Here is a 17414-nt window from a genome sequence, read left to right on the forward strand (position 1 = left end):
TTGTCGCTAGGTTATATCTGAACATGAGTCTGGAGAAAGCATTGGATAGGAAAAAAAAAACAATGGTATCCATTGGCTCACTACTGTTATGTGAATGAGGCAAAGAGCCTGCAGTACGTGACCATTGATGGAATACATAGTTCAGCTTTCTGCAACCAGCATCATCTGAGACTAGGAGCGACATCCACATCCCCCACTCATACACACGGTGCAATTCCTTTTTCCAATGAACTGCAGTATTGCCTCTACAAGACCAACCAGTTAATTCCAGTAAATGTAAAACCAGCTTGATAAATTTTTAGTGAGGGGACAAGAAACGGCAAGTTTGAAATACAACTTTATTTTTTTTTTTTTAATCAATACGCAATCTACAAAACGTTATTACGAGATCATCAGCATGATCTGTTTACAGTTAAACTGACAAAAATAAAATTATACTTCCCGTTAAGAATAACAGCACTGCTTCGGAGTTATCAAAATTACAGCTAAGAATTACTGACTGCAGCAGTTAGTTACCGTGCTTAGTCAACGAAAAGACAAATAAATGTGAAGTAGAGATGTGGACACCAATACTGCAGCTAAGAAGTCTGTGAAATAAAATAAATGCAACTAGAAGCAACGTGTGAAAGTACGTTTTCGGATGTAGAGTACTTCTGGACAATTAATATGGAGCATAAGGATGACCGTGGCTTGGCATCACATTCAATGGAGTGCACCACCACCCTCGTTTCTAAGAGCTGCTGCCCAGGGGCAGCCAGAACATCATTCCCTGTCACTGCAAGGCTTCAGCTTTGACTCCCAATTACCCCTCCTTTCCTCTCTTTTGTTCTCTCTTCTGGTTGGAATAAGCACGCCTTGCAGGTTGCTTATTGACCAGCATCAAGAATCTTCTACAGTGCTTTCTTTTCCTGCCCATTACAACTATTCATTTCTTTTTTCTTTCTTTTTGCCGCTCCTTTATTCTCACAGACTTTGATGCAGATCCCATTTTGTCAGAAGACTTCCATTGACTTCAATGGGTGTTTGAATCCAAAATTATATCAAGCATTATCTACGGTAACACAACCGGTATAAGAAACACTAATGCAAAGACACAGCTTGCCACTTTGAGCAAATACAACACTTTGTAAATAAAGAAAACACGTTAAAAATAGCCGTTCTCATTGATTTCCACTTAAAATATAAAACATCCCAAACTCTGCTTCACCTTTGGGAAAGAAACACAGATAGCATCTAAATACTGCCCTGCAGTAACTTTTAGACTGCATCTGAAGCGAGCAGAGCAGTTGGAAGACTGTCAGTGAGTGCAGGTGCTAGCTGCAGGCAAGCACAGCTCACATACGCACAAACCCTGCTTCCTCGCACCATGCCAGCGTACCTCATGGGCTATTTAAAGCTCCAGTCCCTCTGCCAGCTGGACACGGAGTACCTCGACACGTTATCGCAACTGTTCCTCACCCCATTCCCCTCCCAAAATACAGTTAGACAATTTGCTGCCCAGATTTCTAAACAATAAAGACCAGTATGTTTACTTGCCGTTTAGCATTCATAGAAAATGTTAGCAATCAAGTGTTAAACACTGAGAATATTTGTTCAACTGGTTATATTCAACGGTATCAGAGCACGCAGAAGAAATATTAGAAAAGGGAAGCCAGTGTTTCCGCTTTAGATTGTTGCACTAGAATGGGAAGTTAGAATTTGATGGGGAGAAAAAGGTCAACCCAGACTTTCTTTCATTGAACTGCCTTATATTTTTCAATATTCAGACAGTGAGGCATACAATCACCTGCTTGAGAATGAAGAGGGTAGTTTTTCAACCTTAGTCTTGTTGTGAAAACCATGGATGAAACAGTAACTTTCTTTCAGCAGTATCTCCGTGGAATGGATTCCCTGTGACCCCGATCCCATTCCTGTTGAAGTGAACGGAGAGTCTGGCATGCCTCAGATGGAAATCCACAACTGTGCCGTGCAGATAAAGCTGCAGCTTGACCTATCTCTGTTAATGAGCTCAGTAAGGCGGAATGATCACTTGCACCGTACCAGACATAATAAGGACTGACTACCAGGAAAGGCAAATTTATAATGCAGCTTTGCAGCTCTAGTATAGCCGCGGACTTAAACGAATCGCAGAGCTCTGCCATGGTGCTAAGTATAAAAGCACTGCCCCAGCATGCACTGTATCACTCAGTTCAGAAGTAAATAAACCAAAATTAAATTGGAATACAATAAACCAAACGTGATTTGAAGGTGCTAATGGCTGCTAAAGTCAAAAGAGGAACGGAGGATGCAATATCTGAGACATATTTTGGATCCCTACTGTATTCAAATGCTTGCTTAGATTTATGATCTCACATCTGCCAATAAAAGGGGATAATATAAAGACAACAAAATATCATAATAGTCTTTTGGGGGCTTTGGCAGTGCAATACCCATAACAGCCTGCTCCCAGGACTTACTACAGAATCTATTACCCATCTCATCCTCAGCTTCCAAGCAAGGAGAAAAGTGTATCGTGGTGAACTATGTTCATATTACGGCCTTCTGTTTCCTCCGGCTGGTAATTGCCTCAGTGCATAGCCCACATATTCTACTTCGGCAGAATAACATTCATCTGTATTTTTACAGTGTTCGTATAAACAGTTACAAGCTGTAGAAAAATATAAAGTGAAACTTCGTGCATGACTGTATTTTTGTTCTCTAAACGTGTCCGTTCCAAGTAAGGATTACTTTAGGAAAACTGCATTAAAAAATAAAAACGTATTACGTTTTCAATTTACTGTATTTCTTTTCTTGGAGTGGGAATTATAGCCTGCATAAAATGATTAAGGGAATAACAGCTCTTCCTAAATTACAAGAATGGGACATTAACAACATTAATAAAGCGTTAGTAGCTATTTGGTGAAGTGACACAGCCTCACTTCCCTTGTAATAGTCTATTCCTGCACTGTTTCCCTCCAGAAATGCCTTCAGCCAGTGGCACGATGATAACCTCACTTCCCATGCACGGGCAGTGAAGTTCCTTCAAGCAGCAGTGCAGAAGCTCCTGCAGTTTCCAAAGCAATATCTGGACCCCACATCCTAAAGGAGCAATTGGTAGCAAGTCACCTTTTTTTCCAATGTGTGGGCAAAGCCCTCTGCTGGTGTAAATTAACAGAGCTTCATCAGCTGAAATAGGACTGGGCTGATTTATGCTTGCTGAGGATCTGCCCCCTCACTTGCTGCAGCAGTGGGAAAAAAAGAAGTCTAATGCTGACATAGACAGAAGTGCTGGGAAGGAAACGCTCACTGCCACAGAAAAATGAGGAATATTACTGCAGAAGAATTTTTCCCACTTTACCAATGAAATCACCCTGGTTCTAACTCATTAGCTGAAGCTCTCCTAGAGAATAATATTGCAATTTGTTCTGCTCACATAAATTGTGGAGAACAGAAATACGGGGGATGGAGGTTTTCAAGCGTCACTAAAAAAAATGTAATTGGTCCTGCTGGACCCTACACAGATACTGCTCTGCATGTAAGAGCCCTGGCAGTTTTTATTGCTGAGTATTATATGTCCAAGTGACTCAAACTCTTTGAGAAGTGCCGGTAGGTTTCACTGTGGAATATGAGATTGTTCCCAAGTCACAGATATGCAACAGGACAGAAATATATTATAATCAGTCAAATAAGTGCTCATATCCTGCAAACCTTTACAAGTAGACCTTGCCCATATCAGTTTTCCCATGACAGGAGCGTGACTTGAACACAGGCTGATAGGATGAGTGCTGATTTGCAGAATCAAACCCAAAAGCACTTAAAAGTATATTCAGTGACTTTTTTTTTTTAATCTGAAAGTAGGTCATTGCGCTGTTTCTAACAATAGAATTTCCTGTGTAAATACCCTACAATGATGCCCGCTGTTCTCTTTCACTGCATTAAGCAGTTGCCAGCCTTATCTGGATCTTCTCCATCAAGCCTAATCCACTTCTTTTCGATCTCAACCTGTAGTTAGAAAACACAAGGCAGGTAGGATTAGCAAACAACTGAAAGCACGATCTGCAGCAACGGCACAAATAAGAGCTTCAGTGCAGATTTAAAACATTTCCAGACCCAACAGATTTCAAAACCACCACTCCCAAAAACAGCTCACTGAGGAAAAACAAGGCTGCATTTACAGGTCTGTTTCTCAACATCATCTTTGATCAGACAAGGAATTATTCTTTAAGGATTCCTTTGCTTGAAGCCATTATCTCAAGCATATGAAAGGTCAGAATACTGTATGCAGGGGGTAGGGCAAGGGAAGGAAAAGGAAAAAAAATGGAAACACAGTCCTGAAGATACCTGGCAGTTGTAAAAAGCTTTCTGAATCACGTGCTTCTGGGGCTGCACATCACTCTCTAAGCCCAGCGACTTCACTTCTGTTCCTGAGGCACAGGTATCGTGAACAATGAACTGCACGGTGGCGAATGGATACCAGTCAGAAGGGATTTCCTGGTCTGATCCTAGCTCCAATTTGTAGGACAGGCTGTGTGGATGATCTGCACCTTGAAAAAGGAAGTAACAGACAGACAAACAGAAAAAAAAAGCATCAGTTAATTATCTTTTTCTTTGTTTCTAACGCATGGTTAATCCGCTGGCAGGAGATCACAGCTCTATCTTTTATTAATGCACAGCTATTATGCTGCACATTATCCTATCAACTTTTGCTACTTGGACATATGGAAGCACCTTACTCACTTTTTCCTCCTCTTCAGCACACTTTTCACAACCACTGTAGTTGTACAAATTAATTTACGTGCAATTTATTAGATCCTCGCAGCTTCTGATTAAGAAGAGTAGTAAAAAATTAGGGAAATGGCTGCTAAATTCAGTCTGCAAGGGAGGAATCTCAGTTTTCACTCAAGAATACATTTCTTACTTTAAATCTTAAAGAAAAATGAAAACTGGAACACCCCAGCTTCGCCAAGACAGAGATGCCTCCCTGTGCCCAACAATTTCAAGAGCTTTCTACTGTAGGAATTTCACTGGGATGTTGATTGCAAGAACGACAGCTATCTTACATACCATTATTTATTACTGGAGGTCTATGGTAGGAAGATAAGGGCATAGCTCGGACTGCAGCTCAAACAAGATGTGGTGCAGCTGCCAGGATACAAACTGCCTGCATGCCTTTTCTAGTTTTGCTTCTGCTATGGGAAAAGAACACGTCTGCTTCTCCCCAGTGAAAACACAGCTGAAGTAATTGCCCTGTTGTAATGTGGGAATGGTAAAGGAAACCGTTTCTTTCACCTGGTACACAGGAACACCAGGGTGAAACGCCAGACTTCCAAATAAGCTGAGGTCAGCAGCACCACTGAGCAGGAAAGCAGTATAACATAATGAAAAGAACCCTTTCTATCACATCTGCATTGTCAAATTCTTCAGGGCATAAAGGAGCAATTCTGCCTTTCCTTTCTTCTCCAGCATCAGAATAAACAGCTAACGTCCATTTGGCCTCAGGCCAAGAAAAGCAAAGAAGGGACTGGTCGTATTTTGTAAAAGGTGGGCTTCACAACGTATATCTGGCTTTTATCCATTATACTGACTGGCATCTCAAAAGTTCAGGCAAAAAAAAGTCTCATTCTTTCTTCCACCAGCTCCAGCTATCAATTTTGCATCCAACTAAAGGAAATACTGAAGACAGAACTAACATACACCGAGCTTTATCCATCCCATGGGAATCACCAACGTACCACTCCATATGTAAAGGCCCAACAACGGCCTTTACAACAGCCAGCACTGATGAAGAGAAACCCAAGAGAGCAGCACAGGTGGAAAAATCTCCTTGAAGACTTTTCAATCCACCTACAGCCCCAGTCAAGGCACAATGCTTCACACCCCCTGCACACTTAAGAAACAACAATCACCTCCCAAACTGTGGTTTATGACCAAAAGTAGCAGAGCTGTCATCTCCTTTTTGTGTATCAGCCAATTGCTCAGTTCACTTGTGCACAAACCAAGCTCAGAGTTGCCCATGCAGCCATAAGGCAAGGTTGTTATGGTTGTTAAGTAGGAGGCACTGACTGTGCTAAACGTGGTGCTCCTCATATGTGTGAAACATCACTGACACAATGAGCACATTATGGGATGGACCGGGTCCTTCAAGGCAATTAAGAACATTGATACCTAGTTTACCTGAAGGTCTTAGGTAAAGGAATGCAATGCCAGGGGCGCGTGGCATGTGGTTAAAGTCTCGGAACAAAGAGACATTACACAGATAGGTAGAACTGTAACTTCAGGTACTTTATTACAGAAATAAAAGAAGGAACACAGTCAGAAGCAAGTATTCTAGCTCCTTGAGGAGGAAGCTGGAGGAGGACTAAATAACTGTGAGGAGATGGCAGCTGGTCACTCATAAACAGTGACAGGCAGGTCCGTCTCCCTCTGTGATGTGTGTCTTGTCCATGATTTCTGCTGGTAATCCCTTCCTGTAGCCAAGCACATTTTTCCTGCTCTAGCACTCTCTTGGTCCACCATCACTCTTCCAGACTGCCCAGACATGACAAAGCAATTTGCTGTTGTGGTAAGCCTTTCCATTCTTCCATCTGCTCTTGTTCCAGCAGCAGTTGTGACAGCAACACCAACAGTGAAGGAGACCAGATGTAGCACTCCATTCCAAAGCTAAATTGCTGGCTGTCACCTTGTATCTGGCACTGCAACCCACCTGAGCTGTACTCCTCGTGGCTCCAAGGACCTGCTGAGTTGTGATGTGCTAACTGCTCAACAGCCAAAGGCGTAGAATCCCAGGCAAAACAGCAGTGGCTGCAACAGTGAGATGCCACATCATGCTCTCTCCCAGCCTCCGAGGCTATGGTTGATAACAATCTGAGAAGAAGGAGTTTGTCCAGCAGCATCTTTTTTGGAGTTAGTTTGTGATGGAAAGAAAAGAGTATACATCTAAGGGCCTTTGGAAATCAAATTCAGCATCTTCCTGTCGTAAGAGGGAGGCCTGTGAAAAAAACAGCAGTAATGGGAGTTGTCTGGAAAAGTATTTTGTCTTCTGAGAACGGCAATCCATGAAATAGCCACTGCTTGAAATTTTGCTGGATGAATAAATGTCTGATGGGAGATGTCCACGTGGTCTTAGATGAAGATTATAAATGGGCTGTTCCTCTTGGGCTGATGCTAGAGGATCCCCTTTTAGACAAGGCGTAATTATGGTTCAGATACCACATAACACTGAGAAATACATCTAGGCTTCTATTCCAGCTAACACACTGTGAGAGGCAGAGTGCGCTTGATGTGGTCTCGGTGTTGGGGTCTGGTAGGTTCTGGGGTTCTTTCTTTCTCCTACGTTGTAGCCTGCAAAAGTAAAGATTACAGTTTTGGAATCTGGGTAAGGCTTCTGCCCCAAGTCCTCTGGAGCAGCATCCACTTGGCCCTTTTACTTACCCCCATAACATAGGAATTCCCCCAACAGCTACTGCAACAGCATCAACGCCAGAGGTACTCACCATCTGTAGACAATCTCCTCTGCCTGCTGGTGGATGCTGGGAGCAGCATGGAGCAACCTCTTCCCATCAGCTGTTGGATGTGAAGTGATCGACCAGCACAGCACTCAGAAGATGCTGAGCATTGCTTCAGTTTTCACCTAAAACTTGCCAGTCCTCGTCACCTCTGCTCCGTGAAACTGTTGTTTCCCAGCCTAGTACAACACTGGAGTTAGAAGAGAGGCTGTGTGTACAAAACCTTTTTGCAAAAGAAACAGTAATGCTAAATAAACAAGATGTTGGCCAGAAACAGAGAAAATATGGGAAAAACAAGCAGGCATAGCGTGAGTCTGTAAAGTTGTCGTGTGGAACCTAAGAGAACATGTTATTGAGATGCATGTCTAGCTGTGCAAAACATGTCTTTTCAGGCATCATGGAGACATGACCATCTGACCTGATGGAAACGAATCACTTCTGAAAGGGAACTGGATAATTTGGGGAGAAAATGGAGCTTTTACTAGCTAACTTAGGAGGCAGAAATCCTGGGTCTGAGGTGATCAGACGACTTGATACAAGTTTTTTGAGCTGAGAGACCTAAATCCTGTTTTACATCTGACAATCTGGCTCTTATCTCCAAAAAATATTCCAAATTCTTGCTCCTATCCTCTGAAGAATAACAAACAAAAACAAACAACTGTCTATGAAATGAGATTCAAACTGTCATCTGGCATTCAGATAGCGCTTCACAGGCTATTATTAATCTAACTTTGCTGTCTTTACTCACACTACTTAGCACCCAATCACCCAAGGTAGCCCTCAAGCAACCTTGATCTGAGAAAGGCTCACGAATACAGACAATTTAGGGTCCAAAGACAGAGCTGGCATTGCAGGAAATACCACAGGCAGAAATTCACATAGCAAGAGATTAAAACACAGCAATTGCAAGTGTAGTGTCTCCCAGGCCCCCCATGCAACGCATGTGCATGGCACCTCCAGTGCAAAGACCAGCCCCAGCCCTGTGCTGAAGTCACAGAGTGTTCTACATTTCCGTATATGAAGTTCCCATTTCACAAACGGCAGATTCACTCAATCTGCAGAACCTTAATTGGATCAACCTTTCGAAGGCGAAGGCTTTTTAACCTTGTGTCAATCTATGCTAACACTCAGGCTCCAAACTCTCCATTTATATATCTAAATAAGCACAGGCAGCTCTAAAAATCCACGATATCTCAGAGCTGATATAGCGGTTGCTTCACCAGCAGTCCTCCACAGAAGTAATTTAGTAGAACCCAGTGAATGCTAACACATTTCAATGTCTATAAATGGAATTACAACATGACTGCAAGCAATCTTTCCCTCCTCTCCCCACCCCCCACCTTTTTTAAGCCTTGAACAAAAGCTTTTTGAAAGCAAAAACCTCGGCATATTTTTACTTGCTGCAATAAACACATTAGGAATGTTTACATATTTCTATTAGTTTGACTGCCTCAAGATTTTTGGCATGCCTTGGGACAGTTCTATTTTTAACATCTTCAGTGTGTACAGAATACTCGATAATAAGCTGTAAAATTCACTGGGCAGAAGTAGTGCTGAAATGTTTGAGAAAACACATGAGCATTCCAAGAATACAGATGATGTTGGAAATCTCAGCCAGAGGAATTATTCAGATGTCCAAAGTTTAAAGTACTCCTGAAAAAACAATGTAAAGCTGTAGGATGCCACAAAAAGAAGGTTCTTACTTTCAAACGCCAGAAATCTGAGTTTAATTGTGCACATCTAATCTTAACATGAACGAACTGAAGGGAATTAAGACTTCAGAAAGCTCAGTCTTCTTTAAAACTGCCTGACTAAAGCTGCTGACTTGATTTTGCAGAAGCAAACCAACACTAACGGAATATCAAAAGGAATATTAAAGGAATATTAAAAGTGACCCAAAAAGGCAGTCATGTGTCTTGAGAAAACACCCCCCACCCCATTTTTAGTGCTGTGTAGAGCCAAGGGTTGGACTTGATCCTTATGGGTCCTTTCCAACTCAGGATATTCTGTGATTCTATGGTCACCTCCTCTCCAAGCAGTCAGTCTCGGGGGGGGAATCAGGACAAACCACATGGCATTGGCCACAGGTCAAGGCAAAGGAAGAGGAAGAAGTGAGATGGTGTTAACACAATGTCCTTTCTGAATTCGACCCTTGAAGCACTTGTGTCCTCCCTCCCACTGTGCAGATCAATAGAAATGGAAAGGCAAAATTGCTTGAGGTTCAGAAGACCTGAATGCCTAAACAAGACCCCATGAACAACACAAAAGGCACCAGCACTGCAACGCAATGTCATTAGTAGAAGTTCTGGTCTGCCAGCAGCCACACAGCCACACAGCAGTTCATGCTCACAGCCACCACATCAGCGTGTTGATGCAGGATGCTTTGGAACGCTATTTTAGCACCAAAAGCAATCTAATTCATATACAGACTGAGGATACTATTCTTATTTCATTTGCTCCTGCTTCAATTCTTCTGTCAATGAGATAGTACAGTCACATAGCAACAATCAGAAGTATTCAAATATAAAACTTTAAATTAAAAAAAAACCCACACCATAATTAAGCAACTAAACAGACTGAACATAATTCACAGTTTGTTAAAATAGAGAAAAAAGTAATCCATGGTAGCATCTTTGCCTTTGCTTTTGTAAAAATTGCTTTGAATATGAAGTCTTGCCTGCTTGCACATCCAGTTGTCAGGTGGCCGTGTCAAGTTAGTACTAGCGTACCTCAAACCAGGTATTTTAAAGGCTAAATCTTCTCTGAACATTTTAAAGTGATAATTAGTCCAGACAGTTAGGATATTACAGGACTAGCCCAACACTATACATCTATCTCCTTTTTTAAAGTACAGATTTTGCCTATATTTTACAGATTCCCAAAGTTTTAAATACATATAAATACCTATCCAAGGAAAGGATCAAGTGCCTTTGCTCAACAGAACTCAAAGCAGAATAATATATTCTTCAACAGTCTGCATACCTCTCGACAATTACTATGTAGGCCTACTAATCTCGTAATATCACAGAATGGCCCGTGTTGAAAAGGACCACAATGATCACTGAGTTCCAACCCCCTGCTATGTGCAGGGTCGCCAACCAGCAGACCAGGCTGCCCAGAGCCACATCCAACCTGGCCCTGAGTGCCTCCAGGGGCCTCCACAACCTCCCTGGGCAACCTGTTCCAGTGCGTCACCACCCTCTGTGTGAAAAACTTCCTCCTAATATCCAACCTAAATCTCCTCTGTCTCAGTTTAAAACCATTCCCCCTTGTCCTATCACTGTCCACCCTCATAAACAGCCATTTCCCCTCATGTTTATAGCTCCCTTCAAGTATTGAAAGGCCACAATGAGGCCTTCTCTTCTCCAAGCTAAACAATCCCAGTTCCCTCAAGCTTTCCTCACAGGAGAGGAATCTGACCATCAATATAACGAAAAACAGGAATTTGAAAACTACATATTTTTATTTTCCTGTGCCTTCAAATTGTATTTTCTTGCAACTAAAGGGAGTTGACTATTTTACTTAGTGAAAAATTAACAATTCCCATGTGCATGACTATGAATCTAGCTGGCTTTATTGCTGCAAGTATCTACTGAGGTATCACCATCAGAGAGCAACCAGAATAAAGTGGGAGGCATTCTTTGGTGGTGCAGCTATTGCCACAAACATACCATCTCAATGCACAAACCCATAAAGGAGGCAAGAGATAACAGCCTTTGCAGAAGCACAGTCAAGCTGCTATAAATTTGACCATGGCACTTTCTAGTTAAAGATAATATCCACCATTTATTTAAAGAGGCTAGAAAGCCACAATGCAGCAGTTCCAATACCATCCTTTCTATTAACTGTGTGGCACTGGGCTGGCATCACCGTCCAGCATAAATCTGAGAAGCTTAAACCCTTCCATCTTTTCTTACTCCAGGCTTGAGGTTTACTCAAAATGATGAGATCCACTTTCACGCTGCTGCAACCTTATAATTACTGACTCCACTGAATTGGGAAAATGCCCTTAAATAAAAAAAATTATGCAGACAAGAGTAAGAACAATGCAAAACCCTGAGAAGACATGCACCCGAGCCCATCAATTTATAGAGCAAATTATTTACTTGAGTTTTTATCTGGAAGCCTGTCTATCTTCCACACAACAGCCCTGTAGGCGCTCTCATATTTTGCTGTTCCAATCGAGACTTGTATTACAGGATCAGATTCAATCTCATGTAAAGAACCAAGGCACGTTCTTCTATTCATTTTTGCTTTTAGGGACTTCTGCCTTTGCAAGTTCATGGTCCAAAGTGCTTTGACCCACTGTGCAGGAACTGGAAAGTGTATCATAACATTTTCGCAGCACTTCACAGAAGGTAACCGTGTTGGGATCAGAGCAGTTGAAGACATATTTATAAAGGCCTGAAGTTCTACATATGCCCCCTGAACCACTACAGTTGCCTTCAGAGAAAACGGAAGGTCTTCTCCGTGATACTGCGTCCTGAAACGCATTAGCTCCAGCCTACAGGCATCGGGGGGTGTAAACTTGATAATTCGCAATTGCTCGAATTCCTGCATTTTGACACAGTTGTGGAAATGGCAATCGAGAATACTGATCCATTTCTTCTCCGCCTCCTTCTCAAAGTAACATTCATCCCTCTTCTGGAGTTCCAGGTCATTTAGAGTCAGAAAGCAGTCAGTACCTCCATTCACAAAACACAAACAATAAACATGTGTGATAACAGCACTTTCTACAAGCTTTCCTTCTCCTTTAGTGACTTTTCCCCAAAAGTTATCCACTATTTCCAGAGTCATTTCTTGTTCTTCATAATTTCTCCTTTGTTTAGAAGTGGTAGGAAGCTTCATAAGCTCTTCCTCAACTGTTACAAGGAAATCAGTGAAGTCATTATAATCTGTGGTTCCCAGCTTTAACATCTGCTCAACCTCTGGCTCATGGATCACTTCTACCTTAGGATGATACCTCCTTTTCTCTGTGTAAGACACACACTCAATCTTCACGGTGTGAATTTTTCCTGAAACATTATAGCTTTCTAATTTGGGTTCAGACAGCTTACAATGTGGCTGAAGCTGGAACTCTTTGAAAGGTTTTTCGAGTCCTTTTTCATAGTACATCTGCAGTATTCCTCCAGCTAGAACCCTAAGGTAAATAGGGCCCCATTGCCGAGATGACATCATATTCTTCTTTTCAGGAATCCTCAGCATGAATGGCCATCCATCAGCTTTCCGGCTCCTGAACAGGCCGTGAGGAACAGCTGAGGAATCCTTGTGCCATTCATGAGAACTGGAGATGGGCAGGCTTCCCACAGCATCTGAGCCATCAGCTTGCAAGTGTTCAAGCCTCTCACAGATGTAGCTGAAGGAGCCCTGGTTAAGGCTCTTCTGATCATGGCAAATCTCTTTCTCTGTAGAATGACAAGTGCCTTTATCAAGCACTTTATCCTTCCTGTACACATTAATGTTAGCTGGTGATGTGCTGAGCGAGCATCCTTCCTTCCAAAAGGGACTGGAAAAACCACAGTCAGTCTGGAAGTATGGGAACTGCCCCACTGCTGATGACTCTTCTGACTTGTCACAGCCTCCTTGCAGATCAGCATTTCCTTCATCTACTGATTTGGAGACTGAAGTCTTAACTGAACCATCATTAGTTAAAAGAAGGCTGCTGGGCTTCTGTGAGGCTAGGGAAGAGCAAACCCCAGGTGATGGAAGGTTAGTATTTGGTGGCCATTCAGGAATAGGATAAAGGACATGAATCCCATGCTTCTGGATGCCTGGGTATTCTCTGGTAGGTGTAGTAAGTGGAGAGTTACTGGGTGGGCCAGGACTCAGGTAGAAGTCAACTACAGGAGATGAGAGCGGAGTGCTGCCTGTAGAAGATGATCGACTTGAAGACTCATGCACAGTAGAGAGATTGAGTTTCAGTCCATTTGCTTTACAGCTGCTCTGATTATGAACCAGTTTCTGAGGTGATTGGAAGAGTGGCTCATCATCAAAGGTAACCCAGTTGGCTGGATTTGTGGAACACATCTTGTAGAGATCTGAAGCACTCGCAGATATATCACCCACAAACCATCTATGAAGAAACAACAGACATGATCAGAAATCAATTCTCTTGAAAGAAAAAAGTGAGAAACCCAATCCTTATAATACTCAAACCATACAAAGCTTGAAAATCACGCAAAGTTTACAAGCCATATAGAATCATGAAGCGGTTTGGGTTGGAAGGGACCTTATAGACCATCCAGTCACAAACCCTCTGCTGTTGGCAGGAACACCTCCCACTAGATCAGGCTGCCCAAAGCCCCATCCAGCCTGGCCTCAAACACCTCCAGGGATGGGGCAACCACAACTTGCTGCGCAGTGCAACACCACCCTCATAAGGAAAGGAATTTCTTCCTTTCACCCGATCTAGACATACCTTCTTTTAGTTTAAAATCATTGCCCCATCTAACGTATTTTGTGTATTACACGTCTCTGCTCTTGTCATAGACAGTATAAAGTCCCACGAGTATAGAGGACCATATATTGTCCAGTACAGAGGACAAAAATATATTCTACCATACAGCTTAGCTGCAGCATATAATACAGGCAAAGATTTTTCCATGCTATGCTTCTGCTTCAGATGAGGTCTCTAATCTTATTTTCCATTAAACAGAACAGTGTTTTACTCAGAATGGTGCAGCAGTCTCCAAGAACAAATCTGGTGCTACACCGAGCTGTAGCAACTCATGCTGATGGAAAAGGTGCATGTATTACTGCAATCGTGGTAAAACCAGTCCGAGTTAACACATGTGATGAACAGCCACTGCAAGACAGACACTCTCACTGTGTGACAGCCACAGGTGACAGCATCCATATGAGCATCTGCAGACAAGAGGCCACAGAGAGGATGCTGCCAACATCAGAACCGACCCGTGGCTCACAGCCTGCTCCCTGCTGATACCTCAGCTGCCTCCTGGATCTAGGCAGTTATCACTTCAGTCCTTTCACCTCTGGACTAATGCCCTTAGAGATCACATGTGTCACAGTAAGGTTAGAGAGGGGAGGTGGAAATGCTCAAGAAAGAGCTAGCCACAAGAGCCCTCATGAGACCTCACCTGCAGCACTGTGTCCAGGCCTGGGGCCCCCAGCTCAATGAAGATGAGGAGTTGTTGGAGTGGCTCCAGAGGAGGGCCACGAAGATGTTCAAAGGGCTGGAGCACCTCTCCTCTGAAGAAAGGCTAAGAAAGCTGGGCTTGTTCTGCTTGGAGAAGTGAAGACTCCAGGAAGACCTCACTGCATCCAGAGGGAGCTTATAAAAAGAAGGAGACCAACGTTCTATATGTCTAGTAGTGAAAAGACAAGGTGGAATGGCTTTAAATGAAAAGAAGAGAAATTGAGATTAAACCTTGGGGTCCAATCTCTATTTCTACACTCAGAAGGTTGTGAGGCCCTGGCACTGCTGCCCAGAGCTGTGGGTGCCCCATCCCTGGAAGTGCCCAAGGCCAGGTTGGATGGGCCCTGGGCAGCCTGAGCTGGGGGGGCAGCCCTGCCCACAGCAGGGGTTGGGGCTGGGTGGGCTGTAGGGTCCCTTCAACCTGAGCCATTCTGTGACTTTATGATGATACAAATACAATACACCTCTGCTGAAACGTAGACTAAAAGCCTTCAGCAGAGATGCAATGCTGCAAGTCAAGGCCAAGTAAGTAACAACACATGCTACGTACTGAATTGGCAGGCGTCCTGGAAAAAAAGCACCAGGCTTCAAATCAATTAATAAACCACACTTCATCAAACAGATTAACTTTGGTAAAGCACACAGCTAGATGTCCTCTAAGCAGGACTGTAACCAGTATTTACTGGTTATTAATTATGTTTGCCTTTGCTGTTTTAAATCATGCACTGAAATGTAAACTCATTGTGTCCTTATGTAGGATGCGTCATCCCCAAAGTTCCTCCTCCCCACTGCTCCTGACTTGATGCAGAAGTAAGAAATAAACTGTTGATGACTGCAAAGGAATCCACTACAATGAAGCACCACAGGGCCTATATAAACATTGTTCATTTGAGAAACACACTCTTACTGTGTCAGAACGCATTCCCGTTTGCCTGAAAGCACAAGGAAGGCAGAGTTCACTTACACAAAGCCACCTGCACACGCATTACTCTGTTAATCACGCTTAGATAACGATGGCTCAGAGCCATTCTCCTTCACCTACAAACAGACATAGGCTATTTTTTAATTGTCGGGCGAGGATGCGTGCATATAACCACGTAACCACCAAAGCCATTCCTCATCTGTAGCGTTTGGAGACTAGTCTGTTTCTAAAGACAACAAACTTCAGCCAAGTTAAATCTTACACTACAAGTCATTATTTCTTAAGATTTCTCCCTTATTTCTTGGCTGGTTAATAGCCCCGAAGAAATCAAACTGTGGCATGAAGCATTCAATCTACTGCTGAACAAATACGTGCTTGGCATAGAGACACTCCGGGCCTTCATTATTTTTCTGACCTCTCGACTTTTTTGTTCAGTACAAATATTTGCGCTATGCCAGTTATTTTATAAGCGTTCTCCTGTCCACATACAGAGAGGGGGAGAAAAAGAGCAAACAATTACAAATGGCTATCATAGCTCAGACACACAGCTACTACTGTATGCGTCACCCACTCCTTCTCTTCATCAAAATCAAGGGCAGGGGGGGGAAAGAAAAGCATAGCTTGTTGTTCTCTAGTTTGGTCATCATTTCTCCCTCCTGTTTCACGCTCCCCTCCTCTGTCCCTTCCGTGGTATTAATGACTACTTCTGTGCACAGCAAGCTTCAGTGCTTTCAGCCTTGCTGCATCCGCATCTGGCATTCACAAAAAGTAAACGACTGCCAGAGAGAGGAGAGCACAGCTGACAGCAAGCTCTCCTTGCTGCATGGGAGCAGGAGTAGGCTCTGGGAGAGATGCACAGGCACAGCCTGGCGGAAATGACAGCGAGCTCAGCAGGCTGCCAAGCCCAGCCTTGCCTCCCACTGCTGTGCGCTGAGGGGCAAACCACCAACAATTAAGGCCGGGTGTATGGAAAAGACAAGATTAAGTGGAAACATGAGCAAAGATGAATGCTGTTTACAGGAAAAAACGCGTGTTTTGCATCACAATTCCTTCTCACGCGACAACACGAAGTTTTTCAGTGCCCTGTAGTATTTCCAGATGCTGAGCTATTTCTTTTTCCCAGCTTCTGTTGCTACTCAGACTTTGTAAAACTTGATGTTGCAGATTATTGAGCGTGTTTCTTCCTGTTACAAAATGCACTCATAAAGTTGTTTGGAGCATACCTACCAAAGATTTCACTTCAGTCACCACATGGCTGTGAAGGAAAACACTCAGGCAGATGGAGCTCTCCTCTGCAGCAACAACAACATTCCTGTTCCTCTCAAAGACTTCAGCTTTCACCCTTCATTACTGTTGCAGAACCAAAAACAAAAGGAATACTGTAAAAGAAAACAAACAAAAAACCCAACACACATGCAAGAAGCAAATGTTGCAATAAAATCATAGAATCGCCTGGGTTGAAAAGGACCACAATGATCTTCAAGTTCCAACCCCCCCTGCTATGTGCAAGGTCACCAACCAGCAGACCAGGCTGCCCAGAGCCACATCCAGCCTGGCCTTGAATGCCTCCAGGGATGGGGCATCCACAGCCTCCTTGGACAACCTGTTCAGTGCGTCACCACCCTCTGGGTGAAAATCTTCCTCCTAATATCCAACCTAAACCTCCCCTGTCCCAGTTTAAAACCATTCCCCCTTGTCCTATCACTGTCCACCCTCTTAAACAGCCTCTCCACCTCGTGTTTATACGCTCCCTTCAAGTATTGGAAGGCCACAATGAGGTCTCCCCAGAGCCTTCTCTTCTCCAAGCTAAACAAGCTCAGTTCCCTCAACCTTTCCTCACAGGAGAGGTGCT

The 17414-nt window shown here is 43.3% G+C and overlaps 1 protein-coding gene across 10 annotated transcripts in view; it reads right to left on the bottom strand.

Moving 5' to 3' along the window:
* Positions 1–324: 324 nt before the first annotated feature.
* The window catches only part of STON1 (stonin 1), a 37282-nt gene continuing 20192 nt past the window's right edge, over positions 325–17414 (bottom strand). For 3 of the 10 annotated variants that reach the window (NM_001398196.1, XM_046938367.1, XM_046938365.1), the window contains exons 2-5: positions 16790–16912; positions 11591–13557; positions 4321–4523; positions 325–3981 (exon numbers count right to left, since the gene is read on the bottom strand). In NM_001398196.1, the coding sequence (NP_001385125.1) occupies positions 3907–3981; positions 4321–4523; positions 11591–13511 (2199 nt within the window). In that variant the 5' untranslated portion in view covers positions 13512–13557; positions 16790–16912 and the 3' untranslated portion in view covers positions 325–3906. Of the gene's footprint in view, positions 3982–4320; positions 4524–6240; positions 7664–11590; positions 13558–14581; positions 14776–16789; positions 16913–17414 lie in introns of those variants that run through there. The other 7 variants (XM_046938368.1, NM_001398195.1, XM_046938366.1 and 4 more) reach the window with 5 other exon arrangements.

This window comes from Gallus gallus, chromosome 3 (genome assembly GCF_016699485.2).
Source record: "Gallus gallus isolate bGalGal1 chromosome 3, bGalGal1.mat.broiler.GRCg7b, whole genome shotgun sequence".
NCBI classification, from domain to species: Eukaryota; Metazoa; Chordata; class Aves; order Galliformes; family Phasianidae; genus Gallus; species Gallus gallus.